The sequence below is a fragment of the Dendrobium catenatum genome, unplaced genomic scaffold (assembly GCF_001605985.2).
Source record: "Dendrobium catenatum unplaced genomic scaffold, ASM160598v2 fragScaff_scaffold_113, whole genome shotgun sequence".
NCBI lineage: Eukaryota > Viridiplantae > Streptophyta > Magnoliopsida > Asparagales > Orchidaceae > Dendrobium > Dendrobium catenatum.
Window position 1 is genome coordinate 117,815 of NW_021318575.1, and position 25,275 is coordinate 143,089.

The following is a 25,275-nucleotide window of genomic DNA, read 5'->3' on the forward strand; positions in this document are numbered from 1 at the left end:
GCCACATTAAGTGGTTGTGTGATTTTAAATGCATAAAGGAGCCTAGAGTTAATTAGGAGAAATTCAAAATGTGATTGTCTTCAAGCAACTACAAATTTCTTAAGGGGGGAGGAGTCCAAATACATGGAGAAACTTTTTAATATCTATTTCCTATAAGACTTGCACCAAACTATATTTGTGTTGCAAATTTATCCTTTAAGACCAATGCTTCAACCCCTCTTATGCAATATTCATCAATTTATTTAGAAATATGGAGCAACATTACTTGTGTAATAATTGTCTCCTTTAAGATCATCACCACAACTCCACTCATATTATAATCATTACCACATAGAAACCTACGTGACATCACTGGTTGCATTATAATCATCCCCCTTTAGACCTTCATGTTAATATTGCTTGTGCCTTAAGCACTCCCAGATTTACACCATAGTCTCACATGTATGATAGTTTTCTCTCTCAAGACTTATGATATAATCTCTTTTATATTGTATTTTTCATAACATCATGATATATATATAGTACACAATTTCTTGAATCGTAGCCATATCCCTCCATGAATATATATATCATATAATACTAGTTGCATTAAAATTGTCTCCCCCTAAATCTATATTAATATTACTTAAGACACAACTAATTCCTTCTATACTTGCACCACACATGGATTATATAGATGTTGTCTCCCTTAATATTTGTAACATAAGGTTGCATATGTGAAATTCATTGGCACATATAAACCAACACTGTCATATTGCTTGGGCCATAATAATCTTGCTCTAGTTTTGTTCCACAACACTATATACTTGGATTAGTTCAATATATTTTTAGATGTGTGTTGCAACCTTGTTTACATCACAATTATCTCTAAATACTTTCACCATAAGATTGATTGCATCATTATCATCATCATATTCAAACATATACCACAACCTTGATTGTATTAGAGGCATTTTCTCTAGTTTATACACATCAAACTCACTTCCACATTATTCATAGTTATCTCAATACCTACGTCACATTCTCACATTTATTTCAACAATCTCTTTGAGGATGTATACCACAACATCACTTGTGTCATAATTATTATTTCATCAAGACATACCACACCCTCAAACATGTCATATTCACCCCTTAGTCTTCAAGACATTCATCACATATATCTTACCATATGTTCCACATTATAGCCATCTCTAGTAAGACTTGAACCACAACTAACTTTAAAAGGGTTTATATATACTAATGAACTTTAGTCATGTCAAAGTTCCTAGTATTATATACATCTCTAATATTAATAGCTAATGCATGTGAACAATAATACATTGGCTCAGTTTTATATTCTAAAATTACCTAAGAGCATCTCTTACTAAAATTTCTCAAATTACTTGAAGGTAGATCATTATTATAATGATCTTCTATGAATAGTGAAAGTTGTTAAACAATATTTGGCCCATGTTTTTTCCATCTAAGGCTATTCAATGCTAAAAAAAAAAAAATCCCGCTCACTATAAATTTGATGTGTATATGTTATGATTAGTAGCTAAGATGATCAAGTTTTACTCTCCGTATTAGCTAGATTTACTATATGCAATATTTTAGTTCCATTTATGAGAAACATACCTTTACACCTTTGAAGAGTTGCTAGCCTAATGCTTGATAATCATCTATGTCAAAGAATCTCAATACCTCATATTTAGATAATTATAGCCAATCAATTTCTTTTAGCCAACCATTTATTGGAGGATAATGCTCAACCTAAATAATATTATAAGAGTAAATAATGATTTCTCCATAGGAGGCTAATACGTGAAGATGGAGAGTAACCCTAGATGGTAACCCTAGATGCAACCACAAAAAATATTATTGTCCATATTTAGGTATTTTTCAAATATAATCGTGTGTGTCTATATATATATATATTGTTAAAACCCACAAAGGGGCCTACGTGTTAATATCAAAATAACGATTACATAGTCCTTAAAAGGATCCACAGACTCACTAATGCTTGACTGAGCTACAATCAAAAAGTAAAGAAAACCTACGAGTCTGTGGTTCCTATCATACTATTACAAAAAATAGAAGCGCTAAAACTAATGGTGCTTTGAGCAACGGCACCCAAAAGAGGAAGTTCTGAAGATAAGAGTTCAGCATCCACTCCCTGCAAAAAAGAATAAACCAAAAAAAGGAGCCCAAAAAGAAACAACCAGAAGATTACCTGGATAGCCAAAAGGGTAAAACTCGAAGGAACTAAACGAAACCTGCACAGAGATCTCCAAAAAATCCCATAAGAGCAAATGAAAAAACACAGCGAACAGGATATGGAAAGCTGAACGGAAACTCCATTCAGGGAGCAAGATTTCAACGACGTTAAGCACCAGTTCATAGAGCTCGGCCAGCATAAAAGATAAATCAAAACATAACGAGATCTCAGCTGCATGTCAATCAACCTAAACTCCCAATTACAAAACATTGGACAGGAGCAAATATATATGCTTATTATTATTAATATTATTAGTTCTGGTGCATACCTATTTTATCTATTTTTTGATTAATTAATTAAGCAATGACCCAACTAAACTAAAAAAAAAAAATTTAAGTATACTTACATCATTTGCCTTTTCTTTTAAATATACAATGTGAACTAAACCATACCTTCTCTAAACTCCAAAATGAACAAATAAATACCAGTTAAATAGCAAAGTAAAATGTACGTGTGCATCATATTATCACAAAAATTTTTATAATATTTAGAAATAATTAAAGCATATATGTAGCACGATAAAACAATCACAATCATAGCACTGATACTTATAAAACAAATGAGTGAAATTTGATTAAATTACTGTTGGAAGTTGTCTTTGCTTGCAATTGGCACGTTCACCAATAGATTATGTTCAGGTGCTTACAGCAGAAGATTGTGCACGTTTCAAATAATAATAATATATAAAAGCCTGAAGACTATCTACGTAAATGACTTGCATCATAAGTAGCGTATCCGTAAATTAAGGAACATTAGTACAAATAGTTGTTAGTTATTCTGATGAGAAAAAAAAAAGGTTGAATGAGGAAACTAATTAAGCTTGATTTTTAGATTTATTTATGGTATTCAAACTATACTCATCATGAATATATAGTATATATTAATATTTTTTAAGTAAGTTAGTTTAAAAACTTAAATATAATCTCAATTTATAAGCCATTTTATTGAGTTGATAGCTAAATTATATTTTTTTTAGGTCATTAAAAAGTCAGAATCAATTGCAATTATTGAAACTTAGGATTTAATTAATTGTTTGAGATGACTCTAATGCCTTATAAAATTGGTTGTAAAGTTATTGTTGAAAAATAGATAAATTATTTTAGTTGAAAAAATAATAATTTTTATTTTTTTAATGATAAAAAAATAGTAAAAAAAATAATAGTCAAATAAAATTATAATAATTGTCTACCAACAAAGCATAAAATAAAAATATCCCAAGCATATCCTTAAACTTTATTTGGAACAGATTATTGACACTTTCATGATAATAAAAATAATTAGTAAGAAAATAATGTATATTTAGAAGATATTTTTTATTGCTATTTCAAATCTATGGCTTCGTTTTGAACGACTTTCTTATTGCTTCTTAAAGCATCTACTTAGTAAAAAAATTAAAAATTTTGTGTTAAAAAAATATTTTAAGAAATATAAAGAAAACCATCCCAAACTAAGCCTATGTCTTTAAAAAGCATATTTGAAAAAACTTTTTTGAAACTACACTTGGCAAAATCAAAAGGTGGAAACTTCTAAAATTAAAGTTAGGACCATTCGAACTCCGATTTCAGCAAACTTACAGTCGAATTGAATATCTCGAAAATACGAACCCAACGACACTAAATTTGACTCTATCTGAGCCCGAATGAGTCCAAATCAAGCCCCGAAGCAGTGTTGGAAAGTTAAAATCACAATTTGGATTACTAAACGGTTTTCAAATGTGACATGCTTATAATCGAATCGAGCGGCTCGACGAGATGAATCCAACGAGCCCAACATCACTAAATTCTAATATCACTAAGACATTCAAATATCCATCAAACGGTCCACGATCAAGGGATTCAATATCAATCGTCCATGCAAACCACTCCCCATTTACCCTTGATCTTCCACCTATTTATAGGTCATACCACTCCAAGAAATCTATAAATAGAGTCCCCTTTCCTTTTGGAAATAGACCCCAAAACTTAAGGAGAAAATAGAGAGGTCGGAGATCGTTCTTGTCTCCTTGCCTCCTTGACCACTGCCAAGAGTTTCTTCAAACCACCACTTGAGGCCCTAAGCTCCGCCAGATCACCATCTAAGGTCCTGAGTTCCATCGGACCATCACCTGAGGCTCTGAGCTCCGCTGGACCACCACCTAAGGTCCGAACTTTTGCCGGACCACCACCTGATGCCCGGAGTTCCACAGGACCACCACCAAACGCCCTTGAGCTCCGCAGGACCACCTCTTGACACCCTGAGTTCCGTTGAACCATCTATTGATGCTCGGAGCTCCACCTGATGCTCGGAGTTCCGCGAAACCATCACCTGACACCCGGTGTTCTGCCATACCACTACCAAACGCCTGAATTTCTAAGTATCGCCGGACTTCCGACAGACCACTAAGTAATGCCAAACCTTCATCACCATTTGTTGTTAGATTTCAACCATACAGTTGGCATTTTTAATCTGATCGCACTCAAAGAGGAGTCAGCTTGTTGTAATCTACTAAAATTTTACTGTAATCATTTTCAACTGGGACAGGTCCCATGTTTTTTCTCATTCCAGGGTTTTTCATGTAAAAAATCTCATATTCTCTATGTGTGAGCTGGATATCCATACAATGCTAAGACGTGTGATTATAACTCTATCGGCACATATATTCTAGCCCACAACAATAAGTATTAAAAATAATTATAATTAAAACCAAAATTAAATAACAAAATCGTATAAACCAATAACTCCACGGCCGGGCCGGGTTTAAAAACCCCCCTGATTTGAAGTTTCATGCCAGGTTCGGTTTAATCCGTGATTACTACGTCAGTAGAATAGATCGCCCCCACTGACACTTACAGGAAGTTCAGAATAATTTCTTACCGTATTATTTTATTAGGAACAAAAAATATTATTTTATAAAATTTCTTACCACATTGCAATATTAAATTAAAGATGGTGCAAAAATGACATAATCAGAACCCACTTAAAGTCACTCTTATCATTACAGAGAACCAATAACAATTATTGGAGAGTTTAAATCACAATTTGGATTAATAAATGGTTTTCAATTGTGACATGCTTATAACCAAATCGAGCGGCTCGACGAGTTGAATCCAACGAACCCAAGATCACTAAATTCTAATATCATCAAGACATTCAAATGTCCATCAAACGGTCCACGATCAAGGTATTCAATATCAATCGCCCATGCAACCACTTCTCATTTACCCTTGATCTTCCACCTATTTATTGGTCATACCACTCCAAGAAATCTATAAATAGAGCCTCATTTCCTTTTGAAAATAGACCCCAAAACTTAAGGAGAAAATAGAGGGATCGGAGATCGCTCTTGCCTCCTTACCTCCTTGACCACCGTCTAGAGTTTCTTCAAACCACCACTTGAGCCCTAAGCTCTGCCGGACCACCATCTGAGGCACTGAGTTCCGTTGGACCACACCTAAGGCCCTGAGCTCCGTCGAACCACCACCTGACGCCCGGAGTTCCACAGGACCACCACCAAATACCCTTGAGCTCCACAGAACCACCTCTTGACACCCTGAGTTCCGTTGAACCATCTATTGATGCTCGGAGCTCCACTTGACACTCGGAGTTCATCCAAACCATCACCTGACACTCGGTGTTCTGCCAGACCGCTACCAAACGCCTGAATTTCTAAGTAAAGCCGGACTTCCGACGGACCACTAAGTAATGTCAAACCTTCATCATCATTTGTCGTTAGATTTCAACCATACGGTTGGCATTTGTAATCTGATCGCACAAAGACGAGTCAGCTTGTTGTAATCTACTAAGATTTTAGTGGAATCATTTTCAACTGGGCCATGACCCATGTTTTTTCTCATTCCAAGGTTTTTCATGTAAACAATCTCATGTTCTCTGTGTGCGAGCTGGATATCCATACAACGTTAAGACGTGTGATTATAACTCTATCGGTGCATATATGCTACCCCACAACAATGAGTTTTAAAAATAATTATAATTAAAACCAAAATTAAATAACAAAATCGTATAAACCAATAACTCCACGGCCGGGCCGGGTTTAAAAACCCCTGATTTGAAGTTTCATGCCAGGTTCGGTTTAATCCGTGATTGCTACGTCAGTAGAATAGATCGCCCCCACTGACACTTACAGGAAGTTCAGAATAATTTCTTACCGTATTATTTTATTAGGAACAAAAAATATTATTTTATAAAATTTCTTACCACATTGCAATATTAAATTAAAGATGGTGCAAAAATGACATAATCAGAACCCACTTAAAGTCACTCTTATCATTACAGAGAACCAATAACAATTAGAACCCAATAATTTATCATATTAGCAAATAAAATAGAGATAAGATAGCGGCGACAAAACATGAAACGCGAAAGAAGGTTGATAGCGTTCCTTGGCCGACGCTCCTTTCCCTCCCATGGATAAAGCTTATCTTGGGCTAATTCTGTAATTTTTTTAAATTTACTATAAAAGAATTTTATTTTCTTAGTTAATTAGCATTTGAATTGTAATACTAATTATTTTTTATTTAGCTATGATAAAGACAAACATTTCTCATTAAATTAAAGAATCACTGCTCACTACATTTCCAACTAGCAAAGACTTAACCCATAAAGTCCGTGTGGGCCCTCTCGATGTTAGATCCGTCATCCTGAGTGCTCTGTCAAGTTGGGTCTTGTAGTCTTTGGGCGAGTTTTCTTATGACAGATGGGTCAAAACAGATCAATGGGTAGAATTCAGAATCAACCTATTTAATAAATATAAGTCATCGAACTTGGCACTCTAATAACCCAAACTTTACCTAATAATCAATTTTAATTAATTGATTAAAAATAAGAATTTTATATCAATAAATAAAAGAATTTAAGAAAAAAATTATCAAATGTGTCATTTTTGAATCAACTCAAATCCAACCTATTTAATAAACGGGTAAAAATGCATAACCTGAACTAAACCTGTTATTTAAACGGGTCAAACTGAACCCGAATTCTTTTGGGTTGGATTTGAGTCGAGTTAGCATATCAGGTCATTTATTTACTCTCTTATCTTGTGGGTCCATAAGATATGAGTTCATTTGTTATGACCAACAAATTACCTATTGAATATCAGAAGATATATATACAAGTATACAAATATAAAATCAACAAAAATTAATGTGATAGTGGATATAATTAGAATTTATTGTAGCCCAAGCAAAAAATCAATGCAAATTTTGTTTGAAAGAAGTGAGCTTAGAACTAACAAATACATGTACATTATTGTAACTCAAAAGTAATTTAAAATAGCTCTTTGAAAAAACGATCCTATAAAAAAATTTACTTAAATTCCAATAAGCAAGACCAACCACCATAGATTTTACTTTAGAATAAAATCCATGAGAAAAAAAGTCACTAATTTCAACAATCCTAAAGTAAGATTTAATCGGGTATTCCTTACAGAAATGAATTCCTTATCTCTCTTTTTTTTTCTTTTTTTTTGAAAAAAATTGAAAACAAAAATTATAATAAAAAAAGTTTGTAATTCAAAATTACTTTAACCTACTAATTTGGCTAAGGAGAAACTAATGTTTCATTTGAAACAGCTTTTTTATTATTTAAAATAATTTTTTAGTAAATAAATAAATTTTTTAGCTAAAATAGCTTCTTTTAAGTAGTAAGAAAGTCTTTCCAAATAAAGCCGAAGTATAGTCTCTTAATTTCTTATTTATTTATAAAATTTTGAATTTTTTTAATAAATAAGATATATATGAGATATACTAATTACATTTTTTTCTCTTTCCCATTTTCATTGTGATGTGGATAAAGAATATTCAAATAAAAATAAATTATTCTCAATTTCTAAATAATTTAGTTTGCTCATTAATAAAAGTGTGATATAATTATATAAAAGTCTTAGCTTTCTCTCAAATTCTTTCAAATAAAACAGAGCCTATAAGATTTTTACTCCAAAATCACTCCTCAATATCCTCAACCGGTTTTTTCTCACTATTTTCCTCCCCACCCCTTCGCGCGCGCTCTCTCTAACTCTGTCCATTCAGTTTTATCTCTTCTCATTAAAGAGAAAAAAAAAAAACAATCATAATAAAACCAAAAAAGAAAAAGGAAACTCCATCATGACGATTCTGTAGGTTCCTTTTTAAACGAATTTCGATTACCATCGCCCACCTTCCTTCTTTCACATGTGCTCTTCATTTCTACTCCTTGCAACAATCTTCCTCCTCGTTATCCCAATTGCCTCTCTCTCTCTCTCTCTCTCTCTCTCTCTCTCCTTTTCTTCTGGGCAGGGAAGGAAGGGACCCTTCTAAAAAGGTTCCTGAGACCAACATCTCTCTCTCTCTCACTCTCTCTCTCTCTTTCTCTTTATCTTCCTCTCACAACCACCGCATAAAGAAGACCCCTGCCGTGGCCCTCTATCTCCATCACCATATATTTCAATAGCAACTGGTCGATCTCCAAATCTCCCTTCATCCAAGATGATGCAGGGAGACCCCCACCAAGACCTGGGTATGCATATCTCCACAGCAGCAGCAGTAGGTGAGTGCTCCTCCTCCGTACCGCCTTCAGCCGCCGCAGAGGAGGAGCACCGCCGTCTTCTCAAAGCTGAGATTTCAGTACACCCGTTCTTAGAACAGCTTCTCTCAGCCCACGTCGGCTGCCTTCGCGTCGCCACCCCCATCGACCATCTACCCCTCATCGACGCCCAACTCTCCCAATCCCACCACCTTCTCCGCTCCTACGCCTCCCTCCACCGCCCCCTTCTTTCCCCGCAGGAAAAACTCGACCTCGACAATTTCCTCGTTAGTATTCTCTTCATTATCACTCTCCACACATTCAGATTTCGATACATACTATTTAAATCCAAAAAAGTTCTTAATTTTTTTAGAATTTATATATCCTATTCCTTCCTCTTCATCAATTCACGCATATAATTTCTTCCTTAATTCATGCAAATTAATTCTACTGTATACATATATTGATGAAGATGCAGTATTCGCTATTATTGTGCTCGTTCAAGGAGCAGCTACAGCAGCACGTCAGAGTACACGCAGTGGAGGCTGTCATGGCTTGCCGCGAGATCGAGCAATCCCTTCATGAGCTCACTGGTACTGAATCATTTCCTCATATTATTTCATTATTTTTTTGAGCTATTTTGATTTAGATCGATCGATAATCTCTTATACATGGTGTGATGCTGAGCTAATTATCCCTATATGAAATTATAAATGGTGTTAAGTAAATTAACATTAGGTTAATTTCCTTTATTTTTTTTTCATCTCCCTTGCCTTACCATATGGTTTAGAGCATTGAGGGGACCCGACGGGGATGTTGGTTAAGTTAGGTGGGTGGAATTGGCGACAAAAGAACGCATTGTCATGTTTCTTCTGTCACTCTTGCATGGTAATATAGCAACCGACGGGATAGCAATATGGAGTTTTGTAGGTGGATTTAATTGTTTAATTCTACTTTATTATATTTATATAAGAGAGAGAGAGAGAGAGAGAGAGAGAGAGAGAGAGAGACCAAGATAACACGAGTGAAATTCGTATGTATATATATAGGTGGCTCGTCCTTCCTCATGGATCATCCTTTCTCTTTCCTCGCATGTTTTCTCTTTGAAATAGTAACACGAGAGTGAATGAAAGAGTGCATTGCATTCTTACATACCTTCGCAAAACTTAGGAAGTAGACCCATATATATCCATGCATCATGAAGAAAAAAAGTTAGCTCAAGATATCCAAAGAGAGGATAATCTCATCATTTGATATATATTGTTTTTAGATTAATATAATATATAAAAATATGTGTAATTATAGCCTATTTTATGATGTTCATATTCTCCTTGATTAGGACACCTTGAGCTAACACTTTCATTTAAAATTGGTTCAGGAAATCTGAGCGTTATTTTTCAATATCCGATTACTTAATTAGGTATATAAACCTAATGATCCTATCAATCCAACAACCGGTGGTTGAATACTTAATTATTAATTCCTTGTATTTAGTTATGCTGCTGCTATCAAGAGGCAGTTGTGTATGATATGAAGCCTCCCTCGTTTAAAGTAAGAGAATAAATATTTAACCATCAATTAATCGTTAATTAGGAGCTTCAGATCAATTAATTAAGAGGGAATGATTGTTTAATCTTGTTCATTTGCATGAAACAACAGTTCTTTGATACGTGAATGAGTATAAAGTTTTGCTTAATCGCAGCTTGTTAAGGCTGTCTTAAGCGAAATCCAAGATGAGAAGCTAGATTAATTGTACGTAGCTTTTGAGTTTTACATTGGATCTTTTCGTTAAGAGGATTTATTGGATAAGCTAAATTTTAATTTCTTTGTAGGTTGAATCTATTCATTTAGTATATTGCTTAGTATTAGTTTCTTTTGATGTTGGGTTAATTATTAATACAATTATACAAAATAATATAGATTAATAGCATAAATACAACACAAAATAAAAAAGAAACTATATATCTCATTGGATATTTAATATTGCACGTTGGAATTAATTAGCTTGCATTGTACCTGCAATCAATGCACCGAGAAATTAGAAGTGGTTATATTTCACTTATAATTATAATTAGAAGCAATTGATGTTGGCATTCATAATTAAGATTTTATTTAAGATAATTTTCTTACTATTTTCTTAAGTGTTTTTTATTTTAAAAAAATAAACTAAAAATTTTTACTAAAAATTTACTTTAGACAGCAATAAAAAAGTTGTCTCAAAATAAAATCTAAAGCAAAAGTAGAAACTCTTATGTATTAATGAGTCTTATCCATCATCTTAAAATTGTGGGCCAGCTGATATCCTTCTACTAATATATTGAGCTAAATTTGAATGAACGATGATCCACCTCAAATAGCTTTCCCAATATCTTAGATCTATCTTTTTTTTCTTGGGTGATTATAAGAAATTCCACCCAATGTGATGAAATTCCTTTTTATTGTAGCATATGTTGTATGATAAGTTCTTTTTCTTAAGCCTTGCTCTTTACAATAAATGAATTAAGTATAGATGAACTCACCACCCTAATCAGCCCTAAAAAAAATTATTGTTTATCAATTTAGTTTTCAATTAAATTATTGAATTTAAGATTAATGGTGAAGAGTGAAGGCATTTTATAATTAATATTATCACATCTAAAATACTTCTGTTTTGAGAAACTAAAGAATACTCAGTTGGCATAACAAATGGAATGACTTTATTTTTTAGTCATTTTCACTTTTATGATAGAAGTTTTCTTATCTTTGTCCTAGATTTTGCATTCATCGTCATGAAAAATAATTAGATAGCCATATTTTAACAATTGAAACATTGTTAACAAGTTTTGAATTCAACATGATACAAAGAGAACATAACAAACGTCTTTTCATACCTCCATTTATGTAAACTATAACGAACCTTTATCGTTGACTTCAACTTCATGTGGGACAATCTTTTGACTGCTTTCTAAAGTAATTTTCTAGTACAAAAATTTTAGAAAATTTTTTGAATTCAAATTTTTGCACTAGAAAGCTTATTTAAAAAATTCTTAGAAAGCTATCCGAAAAAAGCTTTCATGTATATTTTTATCACCCAGATTGACTTGAGAAGAGAAAACTTTGGTCAAGCTTAAGAGTTATAGATCACTTTTGATATAAGAATCGCAACCACCATATATATATATATATATAATTCTTGATGTGTGCTCATATAATATAATCCATTGCAAATTTTACTTGATTCTCTCTCTCTCTCTCTCTCTCTCTCTCTCTCTCTCTCTCTCTCATTCCAACAATCTCTTTTAGTGTGATTAGGAATTTTGCAATCCGTCCGTCATCTATTTCTATAATATCTTTAAACAAAGGCTTTCATTTTTTGCAAATAAAATATAGATTAGGATTAGGATTATCATTTCTTTGATAGAAATTTTCTTTTTGGCCTTTGCCTTTACCTTGAAAGTTATTATATGGCTATTTTCCTCTTACTTTTTCTTTGGTTCCCTTCATGTTGTGAAATTGGTGATTATTTTTCTCCAAATGCAAGCTTAAACTAAAATACTTGCTCAAAAGTTAAAGCAAAGAATTTGCTTATCCTTTGTTCATGCACCTCAAGAAAGCCCACTTAGTCCATACAAAGTGAGAGTACTGGATAAATCCTTCAACTTTTTGATTATAACAATGATGTGATCAATCTAACATACAAGCTTCTTAATTTTTTTTTCAATAATTCTCTTTTCTTGAATTATATCTCCATAGCTTCTAATTTGATTAATAATTCCAATAGCTTCAATGAAGAAATTTTTAATGCTCCAACTCTTTCATATATAAATGATCAAAATGAAGTCACAAGAATTGTAACCTGATTGAGAGAAACTTTTCAATTACTTAAATCTCTCTTTTAAGAATTTCCCATGCATTCTTAATTAGAAAGACCTCTTGTTGGATGAATAACAATACCTTTTCATTAGTCTTTTGGTTATCCTTGAACTCCTCTTACTTTGCTTGTTGGCATGCCATCAATGTTTCTTGATCATCTAGTTCCTCATATCCTCCTTTAATCGAGTCCCACGAGTCTTAGGAGATGAAGATACTAAAAAAATTAAAGATTACTCGAGTCAATAGCATGCGATGGACTAAAAAAACTAAAGAGTACATAAATTATATAGTACTACATATTCTTATAAAAGGCGTGTTAGGCTGGTAGTTACCTGTTAGGTAGTAATTTTGATTGAGTATTGCAAGAAGGGTGGATACCTCTAAAGTAATTATCTAGTAAGATCCCTAAACAAGACTTATCAGGAACCCCTACTTAGTGTGAGAGTATACTTGATAAGTGAGGATTCTAGCTAGTTTAATATTAATGAAGCATTAAGTGTTGGCTAGAACTTATTTTTCTTTGTATATGAATAATAATAGATTACTCAAGTCCATATCTGATTTCTAAGTTTATCAAGTTATGAGTTAGTTAAGTTGGTTAAAAATTACAAATTGTAGAATTTAGTGTAGGCTTATCAACTAACCTGAACATTCGGACCCAAGCTATTTTAGGTGTGCATTAGCTTCAAAATTTTATTGCACTTCATAAGAAATTAAAAAGAATTTGAGAATAATTTTACATAATCTACTTTGACATGAGTGAATTATTACATATGGAAGGTTTTGGTACAATTTGATAATTTTTTAATTTCTTAAATTAAGGTAATTATATATATGACACTTGACAATTAATTTATCATTATTCAAAAACTTAAAAATATCAATTATAAGGTTAGACATAAGAACTATTTAATTATTCTTCATTTACAATGTTAAAAGCTCTAAACTATGATTGTTGATCTTCAGTGTTTTAATAAGTTGAGGAGGTTAGAATGTCTTTAGAGTTAGCATATTTCTAAGGTTATTTAAAAGAGGTTTTGTGAGGCATCATTATGCAAAGCTATCAAAGCTATTGAAGTTGCTGCTAAGTTCAAATGTTCAATGAAATATATAAATATTGAATGATCATAAGAAGGTGCTCAAGGGAAAGCTCTATCACGTACCAAACTGATGGCCCATTAGGAAAATTTCAACTAAAAGGAAGTCACATCAAATAAACCCTCCAATTAGGCTAAATTCATTGAGAAGTTGACCTTGAAGGATATCAAGATAATTAAGGTTGTTTCTAAAAAGACATTAAACAAGTAAGAAGTCAATGTTGATAAACATCAATAAGGCTTAGGTCATTACTATGGGTATAGCGTGACTTTGACAATCATAATGGATGTTCATAATTAAGAGAGTGGTTCATGTGCAAGTCAAAGTTGGCTTCTACTTCAATGGTTAGTTGATAAGTTAAAATTGGAATCATCTTATCATGGAATATTTGGTGATTTTAAGAGATATTTTGGCCAAGTAGAATGATCGTTGATGGTGGCGAGCAATTAAAGAGACAACAACTACAACAACAATACATGGGGTCAGCTACATGTAGGGTGTCAATTTTGGGTCATGGGTCGGGTTCAGGTCGAACCTGAACTGACCCGTGAACTGACCCGAGTGCAAACGGGTCAACCCTAGCTAATCCGACCCAGGTAGATAAACGGGTCGAAAATTCGAACCCGGACCCGACTCGTCGGCTTGCCGGGTTGACCCGACCCGACACGGGACCAGCGGGGTGCACGGGAGAAGCGGGTGCACGTTGCAGCCCTAGCTACATAAATCATTTTTCTTCATTGTGTTCTATTAAGAGTCAAATTCTTATTTAAATATAATAAATTGAGTTGAATTAGATTGTTGTGGCGAGTGTGAGTTCTCTTTACGGGAAGATAGTAATGCTACACATCAATATAAATGTTTTGGTTTCTCAACCACTTGATTATGAATCCATGAGGTAGAATTTTGCTCACTTTCATGTCACTCTCTGCATGCGTTCCATATGAAGCACTATGAGTTGAAATCTTCCCATACGTATTATAATGGTGAACATCATACTAAATATATTACAACATATACTTAAGTTAATGTTTAGAATTTAGGTGTGATTCCTATATTCCAATATCTAGTCTAGGAACTAATGAACATGAAATCCATCAATGATTTGTCTTCATTGGTAATTAATAAAGAATGAGTTTTAATAGCTAAATTAATAAATCACGAGTTTTAATAACTAATGAGTGTTGATTATTATTGATTCATCTAATTTTTTTATTGGATGAAATTCATGTTTTAAATCAAGTGTTAAGAAGATTGTGTTGCCAAGTGTGGACTACATGACTTATTAAAGTCACTTAGAAGGAGCAATGTCACATTGTTTGATTCAAAAGACATTTTTTCCCTTTAATTGTTATAAAATTTACAATTTTGTCAAAATTTTTTAAAGATATATTCCCATTTTCTTTCATTGATAATCACCATTGTTCGAAGTTTGTGATATTTCTTTTTTAGTATAAGTTTAGAGTATGTAAGAGTCAGACCCGAGTTGTTCATTTATAGTGTAATATATTTTCTAAGTGGATTTGAGTTTTTTTATGTATGTATTGATGATCTTCTTTATCAATCTTATGAAGAGTAAAATCTCAAGAGTGGATGCACTTCTTACTAACATTAGCATCATAATATCATGCTACTTGCCGTTTTTCCCCTTTTTCTCCTCAGTGTGATGCTTCAAGCCACAACTCTTCTAGCACTTTTAAAAAAGTTTGTAACATGCATTCATTAAAATTTCTCCACTTGTTGATTTCTTCCTCTTCCAAATAAATAATAGCAATAATCATTTGACTCCATAAATGTTAAAGGTTATTCAAATCCATAAGAGAGAATGAAGGGAGTTTGACCAGTTGCCAAAGATGACATAGTTTGAAGGTTCTCAAAAAAGATATAGTGACATCTCAACTCGCTTATCTTTGGCACCTTTAACTTTTTTTTAAAAGAAGGTTTATGATATGCTTGTTCACAACTTTGACTTATTCATTCTTCTTAGGGTGGTGCACCAAAATAAAATTAAGGAGAATGCTTCAGCTCTAGTACATTTCTTTCACTTTTAATTAAAATTTTTAGGATCGTTATCATAAATGAAAAATATAAGAATATCCTAATGATAAGTAGTATGAGCTTGAGATAGGTTAAATGTAAGAAAGTTAAAGTAGTATGGGAGTAAACTTTTGATACTAAATTCATTTCTTTGAGAACACCTCGCTTAATTTCTACAAAAATAGTGAAAGCCTTATCTAAATATTTAATTTACTACAGTCTTCCCTCCAAGTCAAATGGTTGTTACATACTCTCCCAAATGAATCTCCTTAAGGATGATGATTATTTTGGTCTCATATACATAATAAATATTATTCAAAGTAGTTGATCTTTTTAAGTAACTCATCATCAATGAGCATTTCAAGGGGCCATGATTGTAAATCTTCTTGTGTATTTACTAGAATTCAAAATTTGAGAAATATAAATTATTTAACAACTAGGTCAACCCAACTATTAGTGGCCTTAACTTGTGCTTTAACTTCTTGAATTCTCAAGCAAAAAAATCTACTTCATGTTACCCATAAGAGTTGCAACTCTTTGGTAATAATTATTGAATTGATTATTTGCTTGAGGGTATGATTAAGGCAAATGTATTTGAACTTGTTTATTTTAGCTTTTACTTTGTGAAGATATGTTTGTATTATTGGATCATTCTTCTTATTTATCATTAAGTTAATTTATAATAAGTTTGGAGTTAGAGAAAATTGTGTGATATTTAACCCTTGAGATAGAGCAAATTAGAAGCTAGCAAGTATATATATTTATGTATATACTTTGCTTGATTATGTATAACTTGGGAGCGAGTTTTCAAAACCTGAGAAAGAATGATCCCATATGGGTTCTTCAAAAAATCCCGTCGCACCAGCCAATAGAACAGAACAAACTCATTTTAAATGTGAAGTCTTATTTAAAATTAGCTAGTGATTGCACTTTAATAATGATCCTTGGAATATAAGAAATCTAAAATTTGTCTAATTTAATTTATAGTTTAAGATAGCCTAAGTTAACTAGCTTTGACAATATATTATCTAGAGGTTTTCTAATGGCAGATTGAATTAAATGAGCTTGAATGAAAGAATGGAGTTGAAGAATGGGGATGATTGTTGCCTAGGATGGTTTCTTCATAACCGAGCATCTTAGTTTATCCCCATAAAGGATTTTATTAATATAAAGATTAGGAATTATTTTCTTTCATCTTCTCTACTATGAATAAAGTGAATTACATAAATGAAAAGTAGCAAGGAGAGTAGTTCTTTCAAATGATTGTGAGCTTGGTTACACACTATAGGAAAATAACCCTTTTGCGGCGAAAAAATCCGTCACAAAATAAGGGAACATTTTCGTAAAATCAAATTTGTGACGGATTTCTTTCAGTCGTAAAAAATTGCGTTGCAAAATCATTTGCGATAGAAAAAAAATCCACCGCGGCGGAATTTAAAAAAAAATAAATAAAAACTAGAAATTCGAACCTAAAATGGCTACCCGCTGCCCGAGCCAAATCGCCCTCCTAACCGGCTGTCAGAGCCTGACTGAACACCCACTCCCAGGTAACCGCGCTACCCGCACTTGACCGGCTAACCGCTCCCGCTTGACCAGACTGCTTGCGCCGCATGACCTGCCCCGGGATTTGAACATGCTCCTCTTGCAAACCAACCCCCTTCTCCACATGCTCCTCATAGTTGAAAGCTTTTTTTGTTTATATTATAACTCAGCTTACGGTGGATTTGCGATGGCAAACTCCGCCGCAAATCTGTCGCAAAAAATTCATCGCAAATTCATTGTCATTTTTGATAAAAAAAATAATCCATCGTAAAGTCCTTTGCAAATCTGTAACATTCTTGTAGTGTTATTCTTGTTAAAGTCCTTTGAGCTCCATTGAATCATAAAGAAAGGAGAGAAGTTTTTGTTGGAGTTTAATATGAATTAATTGAGACCAATAACCTACTTAGTAAATCATTGGAGTTCTTTGATGATTCTCAAAGGTGATAACTAAGATGGCCTTAACCATTGAGATTTTTATTGAAGCCTTCAACTATGAGCAAGAATCCTAGAAACTTCATGAATCGTACTCTAAAGGCATAGTACGAAATACTTAGGCTCATATTAGCTTTCCTAAGCTTGGATAATCTTTCATAGAGACAGAGAATATGGTGGGTCGATGCCTTGCTTTTGATTAGTAGATTAACTTGTACTTTTATGTTACGATCCCTTTAATCTTTAAAGATGATGTCCATCATTTTGTAGTAAATGGTATCAATATTATTCACTTTGAATGATATGATGTTGTAGCATTATAATCAATTATCAATCCTGAATGTTTTCTTCTTGTAGTCAATGGCATGTGTTTAGATCTAATGACTAATTGAGAAGGAATCCAAAATTCTCATGACGGGAGCCAATAATAGATTCAATTTAAGCATTTATTTTTGGAAGTTATAACTTACCCTTAGGACAAAGCCTAGTATATGAAGTCAATCACTTTTTAGCTCTTATACCTCATAACAAATAAGTTTTCCTATGGTATTTGTAATATTTTGCTTAATTGGTTTAGGCAGCTTCTTGATGTTAAGTTAGTGGGGTAGCAGATATTTCTATTATGCCTAGCATTTCAGTTGTAATCTAATAAAATATTTTAAAATTCAATTGGATGGTTGTGGGTTTAATTTCAATACTCTAAGTTGAAGAAAGAATTGATGCACAAATGGGAGTTTTGTTTATATATATCACAATGATTTTATTATGATATCGGAGGCCTTAGAATCGAGCTCCCAACTAGATCTTGTTTTGTAGCACCTCATTCTTGACATTGCCATCTTGAAGTAGCATGAATAGGATTGCAATAACTTATTTTAAATAGATATATATACTTTGCTTCTCACCAAGAATTATACAACCCCATTGTTGGTGGAGATGACTGGCTTGATTCTTTTTATGAGTGGATAATTAGTATTATATTATAGGTAATGATGCATTTTTTTAACCAAATTTTTTAAAAAAAAAAATCTATTAATATAGAAAGATACAGCACAAGACCTCAAGAAGGACCACATCAATAGAATTACAATTAATGATAAAAAAAAAACAGTAGTAGCAAAGCAAACTGAGAATAGGAAAGACAAAATTGGAAGAATATCATACTCGGACCAACACCAAGTTGCCAGGGAGGGGCCATCCATGGAGAACAAACAATACATCCGAACCAAAGGGCCATCCATGCTAAACAACCCTGGCCAACCAAGGCGCATGCAGCAAAGCTGCTACCTCATCGTCCATTTCAAATCGAATCCAGCATCGCAACGAAAGCAACATAAATAGAAAAAAACCAATTAGCACATCCCATAACTTCCAAAAAGAAGAAAATCATTTATTCTTGGAATTCCGTTTATGTTGCCTGACAAAATTATCGAGCGAGCCCGTATCTAAGGTGTTATCAATAGAGTCCTCCCACTATCAATTGCCATGTCATCATGTAACCAATCACATTGTCACCTAACATCTCTAGCAACATGGGCTAATATATTAGTATTTGAAATGATAGAAATAGGCACATCCACTAGAGGCATCACAATACCTTCCTCTCCAACAGCAGCCAAGGCTTCCTCACCACTATCAACAAAAGAAACAGAATTATCATCAGACAATTCCGAACCATCACCATTGACTATTATGAAGTTTTCCATGTTAATGTTTTGATATTCACTCTTATCCCAAATAAAATGAAGCATAATTTTTCCTACAATCTTATTACACTCACAAGAGAGATTATTGAGTATAATAGGTGTCAACTGAGAAGATTCACAAGATTTATCTGATAGAAAATATACTTAAAAAATAATTTTAACACTTATCCATGTATTGAACAAAATATTACTAATAAGAAAATTGGCAATGATAAATGATAATGGTAACATAATTACAAGGTTGCAAGTTGGTATTCAATTAACATTTGAGAAGGTTAGGGGCACTACCTCTACAGTTTTGTTGAGTGAGAAGTTGATATAGTTTAGACCTCGCTTGACTAAAGTCACTTAAGGTTAGCTTTTCTTGATGTTTTATCTGTTGCTCCATAAAGAATACTAGAATGACCCTATTAACCTCCAAAAAGTCTCCAAGCAAAATCTTTTGTAACATACACATGATCATAAACTATTTACTATTGACATACTTGGTAGATTTCCTTAATAGTTTCTTCATATCTACATTCTCTATAGAGGATTATTGGGTACCCTAAACTTGAAGGCTCTAATCCTCAATCCCAAGATGGAAGATGTCTTTTCGATGAACTTTTCTTTATTGTTATTTTATATGGGATTGCTTTTGAATCCATAAAGCAAATGAGTGATTGAGAGGTCTTCAATAATTATTTTTAACATAGAAAAATGGACTAGAAATTAATAAAACAAACCTTAAAGTAAATATTACCCTAGAAAGGTAAACTATATTGAATTACCTTTGCATTGGTTTTATAAAGGCAGTTGTAAAAATTATGCACTTTATAACATCAAAGATGTTATATAATTAAAGCTTATTATCGAAGCTATTCGTTTGATAAGTAGGATCAATGCTTGCTTTATATTTTTCAAGTTGAGGAACATTGAAGTTTAGTGGGATAATCTCCTCTAAATTTGTAGAGTTGAATGTAGAATTATGCAATTAACTTTGATATGAGTGGGTGTGGAATATGTGATAGAATATTATCAGTTATAATTACCTTATCTTTATGAGAAGACTAAGGTGAATGAATTAATTGCAAGAAGGTTGGGAATTCAGATAGCATTGATTACCTTAATGATAGTAATTTCTCTTAAGAAACAAAGGTGTTATTATTGATGGCATACCAATAAGGGACAATACCAAATTTTGATCTATACTGAGCATCATTTCTTTGTGGTTATCATCATCCATTTCTCATTTTCTTATGAGTTAAAGTTTATCTTTCCATAAATTGTACCAAAGATGTGAATGTGAGAAATTAATTGTCACGTAAGATGATAGAAAATAATGAGAAGGAATTATACTTAGGGAAAATAGTAAAAAACTTCTGAGCAAATTCTCATTAGAAGTCTAAATATGCACTGATTTCAGTATTACATATCTATATTACTCTATAACAATTCCTCCTCAAAAGCCAAAACTTCTTCAAAGCATGAATTTACTCATATTACATATTATTCACTTAGTTAAACATATAATCATTATTTTAGTATAAATATAAGCAATTTGTACAATTTACAAGAGATTTTGTATACATGATTTTAAAATAATTGATATACATCACAAAGTTGTTTGTTCAGCTTATATTTTATATGCCATGTTTATTCTCATTATCATCCATAAAAGTTGGTTCTATAAACATAATATAGAACTCCATGTTTCATCGCTATTCCTTCTATATTTAAATCACCTACAATATCCATGTAAGCATGGTGCTCCCATGCGCATATAATTATGTTAGAACTTCTAGATACCTAGTTTTTTTACTCATATCAACCTTCATAGAGGTTTTTTCCTTTCTTTTCTTTTTTTTTTTTTTTTTTTTTTTTTTTTTTTTTTGGTGTATTTGTGCTCCATATGATTGATAAAGTGAATTGGGGATTAGGGGAGTCAAAACAGGTTATTGAATTTAGGTCCAACTTGAAATTGATCTTAATTGAATCATGTCAACCTGAACCCAACTCGTTTAATCAATATGTCAAAAATGTGGACCCGGACCTAACCCACTAGCAACCCGAATGACCCAAATGTGACTTGATAACCCAATTTTATTTTTAAAAAATTATAACTTTTAAACAATAGATTTTAAACTAATTAATAAAAAAAATAAAACAAACATACCAACAAATAAAAAAAAATTAAGGAAAACAAAAATTAAACTTGTCAATTTGGATCAAAATTGGGTTAACAGGTCAACCAGAATCCGACCCTTTTAAAAACAGGTCAGAATTCGAAACCCGAATCGAACTCATTTATTAAACAAGTCAATCCAAATCCGAATTTTTCAAATCGGGTTTAGGCTGGGTTGGTGGATCAAGTCATTTTTTACACCCGTAAAAAGGATGAATAAGGATGATGGAAGTGCATTTAGTCATTTATCATTTTCATCTTTTGCTTAGAGTTCAAGACACTCAAATGATTGATGCCTAAATAAATACAAGGTTCCTATGATTATAAGAAAAAAGAAGCATAAAACAGTACATTAAATCAAGAAAAAAACTAGCAAATACTGTTCATAAAATGGATACCAAATGACCCTATGAAGTATAATTATATAGGCAAATATCATTTGAACCATAATTCAACGAATCATACCATTGGTACAGAATATAATCATACATATAAGTAAAGCTCTCTTTTCAAAAATCATATTGGTAGCTGCTCTAAAAAATTTTGTTTGGGCATTTCCTGCAAGTAACCAAAAAAATTTGCAGGAATAACCCTGGATGAAGGAACCGGAGCAACCATGTCAGATGACGAAGATGATCTCCAACTTGATTGCTCTCTTGATCCTGCCATGGACGGACATGATCTGATGGGCTTCGGCCCACTTCTACCTAGCGAAACAGAGCGATCTTTAATGGAGAGAGTGAGGCAAGAGCTCAAGCTTGAGCTGAAGCAGGTTTTGTTACTATTTCGCATCTGCATTACAAATCTAATTTAATGGTTGTAATGTGTAATTTTATGAATTATGACTGGCACTCTTCTGTTTTATTTTTATTTTTATGGTCTTCTTTCAGGGTTTTAGGTCGAGAATTGAAGATGTAAGAGAGGAGATTCTGAGGAAGAGAAGGGCAGGAAAACTTCCAGGTGACACCACTTCTGTGCTCAAGCAATGGTGGCAGCAGCATTCCAAATGGCCGTACCCAACAGTATGATTTGTCTATTTTTACAGTTCTAATCATAGATTAGATTTTAATAAATATGGTACTTTTGGGTCTGAAGTGTTAAGAGGAGACAACTTAAAAGCATTGCATTGTCACTGAAGAAATAAGAAATACAGAACAAAAGATGCTGACTTGAACTCTAAGATGGAAATTCCATTGAAAATCTGATTTACTTTTATTTTGATTTAAATCATGGAGCTGACTGATGAGTACTTAGATCTCACCTGAACTAAGCATTAACTGAGCTAAGACATCGAGTCAAGCTAGCTCGAGTTCGAATCAAATAATGTATCCTTGTATGCATTATTTGATTTAGCCTACAGTTATGTAATGGCGGAGCCAGAAATTTTGTTCGGGGGGCTAAATTAAAATAGTTATGTTTGCCGTCTTATTTGGAAGGTTAGAATATATTAAAATAGTTTCGTTTGCCCTCTTATTACCGGAACCAAGAGGAGCTGTAAGATCAAAATTAAGAATATAAATAACATGACCCTTAGAGCTCATAAGACATAAACATCTGTCATGGACGGTCTTCGTTTGGGGGCGAGAGATGAGCGAAAGGAAAAATGAAAGCCGTACTTGAGGTCGTGACCCGTGAGTCGCGAGAGAGGAGTAAAAGAACAAGATGAGGGGAAAAGGATCAATGATTAGCTATTCTGTTAGTAAGCAATTAAGAGGACTAACTACATTTTAATTAATACTTAATGCTTTCTCTACTAACATAAGCTATCAAAAATAATATTTTTAAAAGAGTAATGCTTATTAGAAGGTAAAATATCTTACATATTTTTGTGTACAATAATTTATATCAGAGTACTGTTTTATTTATGAATATATAGTTCTGGCTCCTTCTAGATTGTGCCTACATTTCTCTGCTATTAACATGGATGATTTGGCATGCAGGAAGATGACAAAGCAAAACTTGTTGAAGAGACTGGCCTGCAACTCAAACAGATCAACAATTGGTTTATCAATCAAAGGAAGCGAAATTGGCACAATAACGCCCAGTCTGCAACAAGCTGCTTGAAGTCTAAACGCAAAAGGTATTTCTCCTCTATATAGAAAGTATGGATCATTGGTTAATGACACAATTGATTTTGTTTACAGGTAACTGAGAAGGAAGCCATGGAAATGATCATCATATCATGTTATTTACTTAGTAGTTGTGGATGGGATTCAAACATGACAGATTTTTGGTAGCAATGAAAAGGATAAGTTTTTGCCCAAAAGAAGAAGGTGACAAGGTGGAGTACTAAGTATCAGTTTGAACAATCTTGTATAAAATAAAGTCCATAGAGAAAACTGGAAGCTGACAATGCTGGATATGTAAAGTATAATCGCTCAACCCCACCCACAAATATATACACAGACTTTTTTTTTTTTTGCTTTTCTAACAATGAAGATTTGCCAAAGTGCTGTAGTAAATACTATAGTGAAGACAATTAGTTGTTGATAACTCAATTTCTGGAGATGTAATCTTGTGGACATGTATAATGGTTGATCTCTTGATTGTCTAATTTTGTTCATCTGCAGTGTAAATTTGCTCGCATATTTTCTCATCTCCTGGCACCTCAAAATCTCTCTCCTGTGCGTTAGGTGGTGGAAGCTCTTTTTCTAATTCAACAAGCAACAGATTATGAGACATTTTCAAAATTTTTACTGTTACTACTTCAATCGAACTTTGAGATTTGCTTAAAAAAGAATATCGAGGTACATCTAAAATAATGTGTTAAGTTACAGACTGTTTATCATGATTTTTAATGCCTTCTTTATGAAACTTTCAAAATTTATTTCAGATTTTCTCACAATAATTATTTCAATTGTGAGCCAAATTAGATCATATGGAGAGGAATTATCATATAAAAAAATCATTAAGAAAGTTTTAAGTGGTTTTCCAACTAAATATGTTCAGATTGTTGATGTCATAGAAGATTCTAAATGTTTATTTGAATGTTCAATGAATGAACTAAAGGGTTTTTTGCAGGCTCGTTAACAGAGATTAAATAGGATTGTAGAAAATTTAAGGTGCAGCCATTTCAATCAAAGGTGAATTTTAAGAAAGATCTAGAAGCTGCTGGAAAAGAAAAGCAAGGTGAAAATGGACATGGTTGTGGTGGATTCCGAGGAAGAGATTAATATGATGGCATTAGAAGTCTTCTTCTATGGAAGGTTCCTATTGTGGAAAAATAATCATTCTTTAAAGGATTATCACGCAGTTTATAAATAAGAATAATCAAAATAGGAACTAATCTATCATTGCAAAGAGTATGTACATATTAGAAATTTATAACTGTTACAAGAACCAATTTTCATGATGAGAATAAACATATTATTTTTATTCTGCTTTAGTGCGATATATCATCAAAAAATTATTTTGATCGGGCACGAATTTCAAGGCAAAATAAAGTGGGTAACTTTCAAAATTAAAGCTAGGACCATATAAACTCTGATTTCAGCAAACTTATAGTTGAACTGAACATCTCAAAGATACGAATCCAACATCACCAAATTTGACTCAATCCAAGCCCAAATGGGTCCAAATCAAAGACCCGAACCACATTCGGAAGGTTCAAATCATAATTTGGATTACCAAACAATTTCCGAACATGACATGCTTATAGTCAAATCGAGCGGCTCGACGAGACGAATCCAACG

At 32.9% G+C, this 25,275-nt stretch overlaps 1 protein-coding gene across 2 annotated transcripts; it reads left to right on the forward strand.

Annotated features, from left to right (window-relative positions):
* The first annotated feature begins 8,398 nt into the window (after positions 1-8,398).
* On the forward strand, positions 8,399-24,159 carry LOC110104935 (homeobox protein knotted-1-like 3). 2 transcript variants are annotated; one of them, XM_020834245.2, is made up of 6 exons: positions 8,399-9,042; positions 9,234-9,348; positions 22,168-22,355; positions 22,474-22,605; positions 23,524-23,663; positions 23,728-24,159. In XM_020834245.2, exons 1-6 carry the CDS (start codon positions 8,719-8,721, stop codon positions 23,729-23,731), a joined length of 903 nt encoding a protein of 300 aa, XP_020689904.1. In that variant the 5' UTR covers positions 8,399-8,718; the 3' UTR covers positions 23,732-24,159. The 2 variants fall into 2 exon arrangements, with proteins under 2 accessions (XP_020689904.1, XP_020689903.1); XM_020834244.2 differs by having other exon boundaries at positions 8,402-9,042; positions 9,228-9,348.
* Positions 24,160-25,275: the final 1,116 nt, after the last annotated feature.

What these genes read in the sequence shown, in the direction of transcription:
- LOC110104935 (XM_020834244.2), top strand. Translation starts at nt 8,719, where the DNA reads ATGATGCAGGGAGACCCCCACCAAGACCTGGGTATGCATATCTCCACA. An exon ending in ATCCCTTCATGAGCTCACTG is followed by an intron (nt 9,349 to 22,167) that starts GTACTGAATCAT and finishes AAAAATTTGCAG; the next exon opens with GAATAACCCTGGATGAAGGA. An exon ending in CCAAATGGCCGTACCCAACA is followed by an intron (nt 22,606 to 23,523) that starts GTATGATTTGTC and finishes TTTGGCATGCAG; the next exon opens with GAAGATGACAAAGCAAAACT.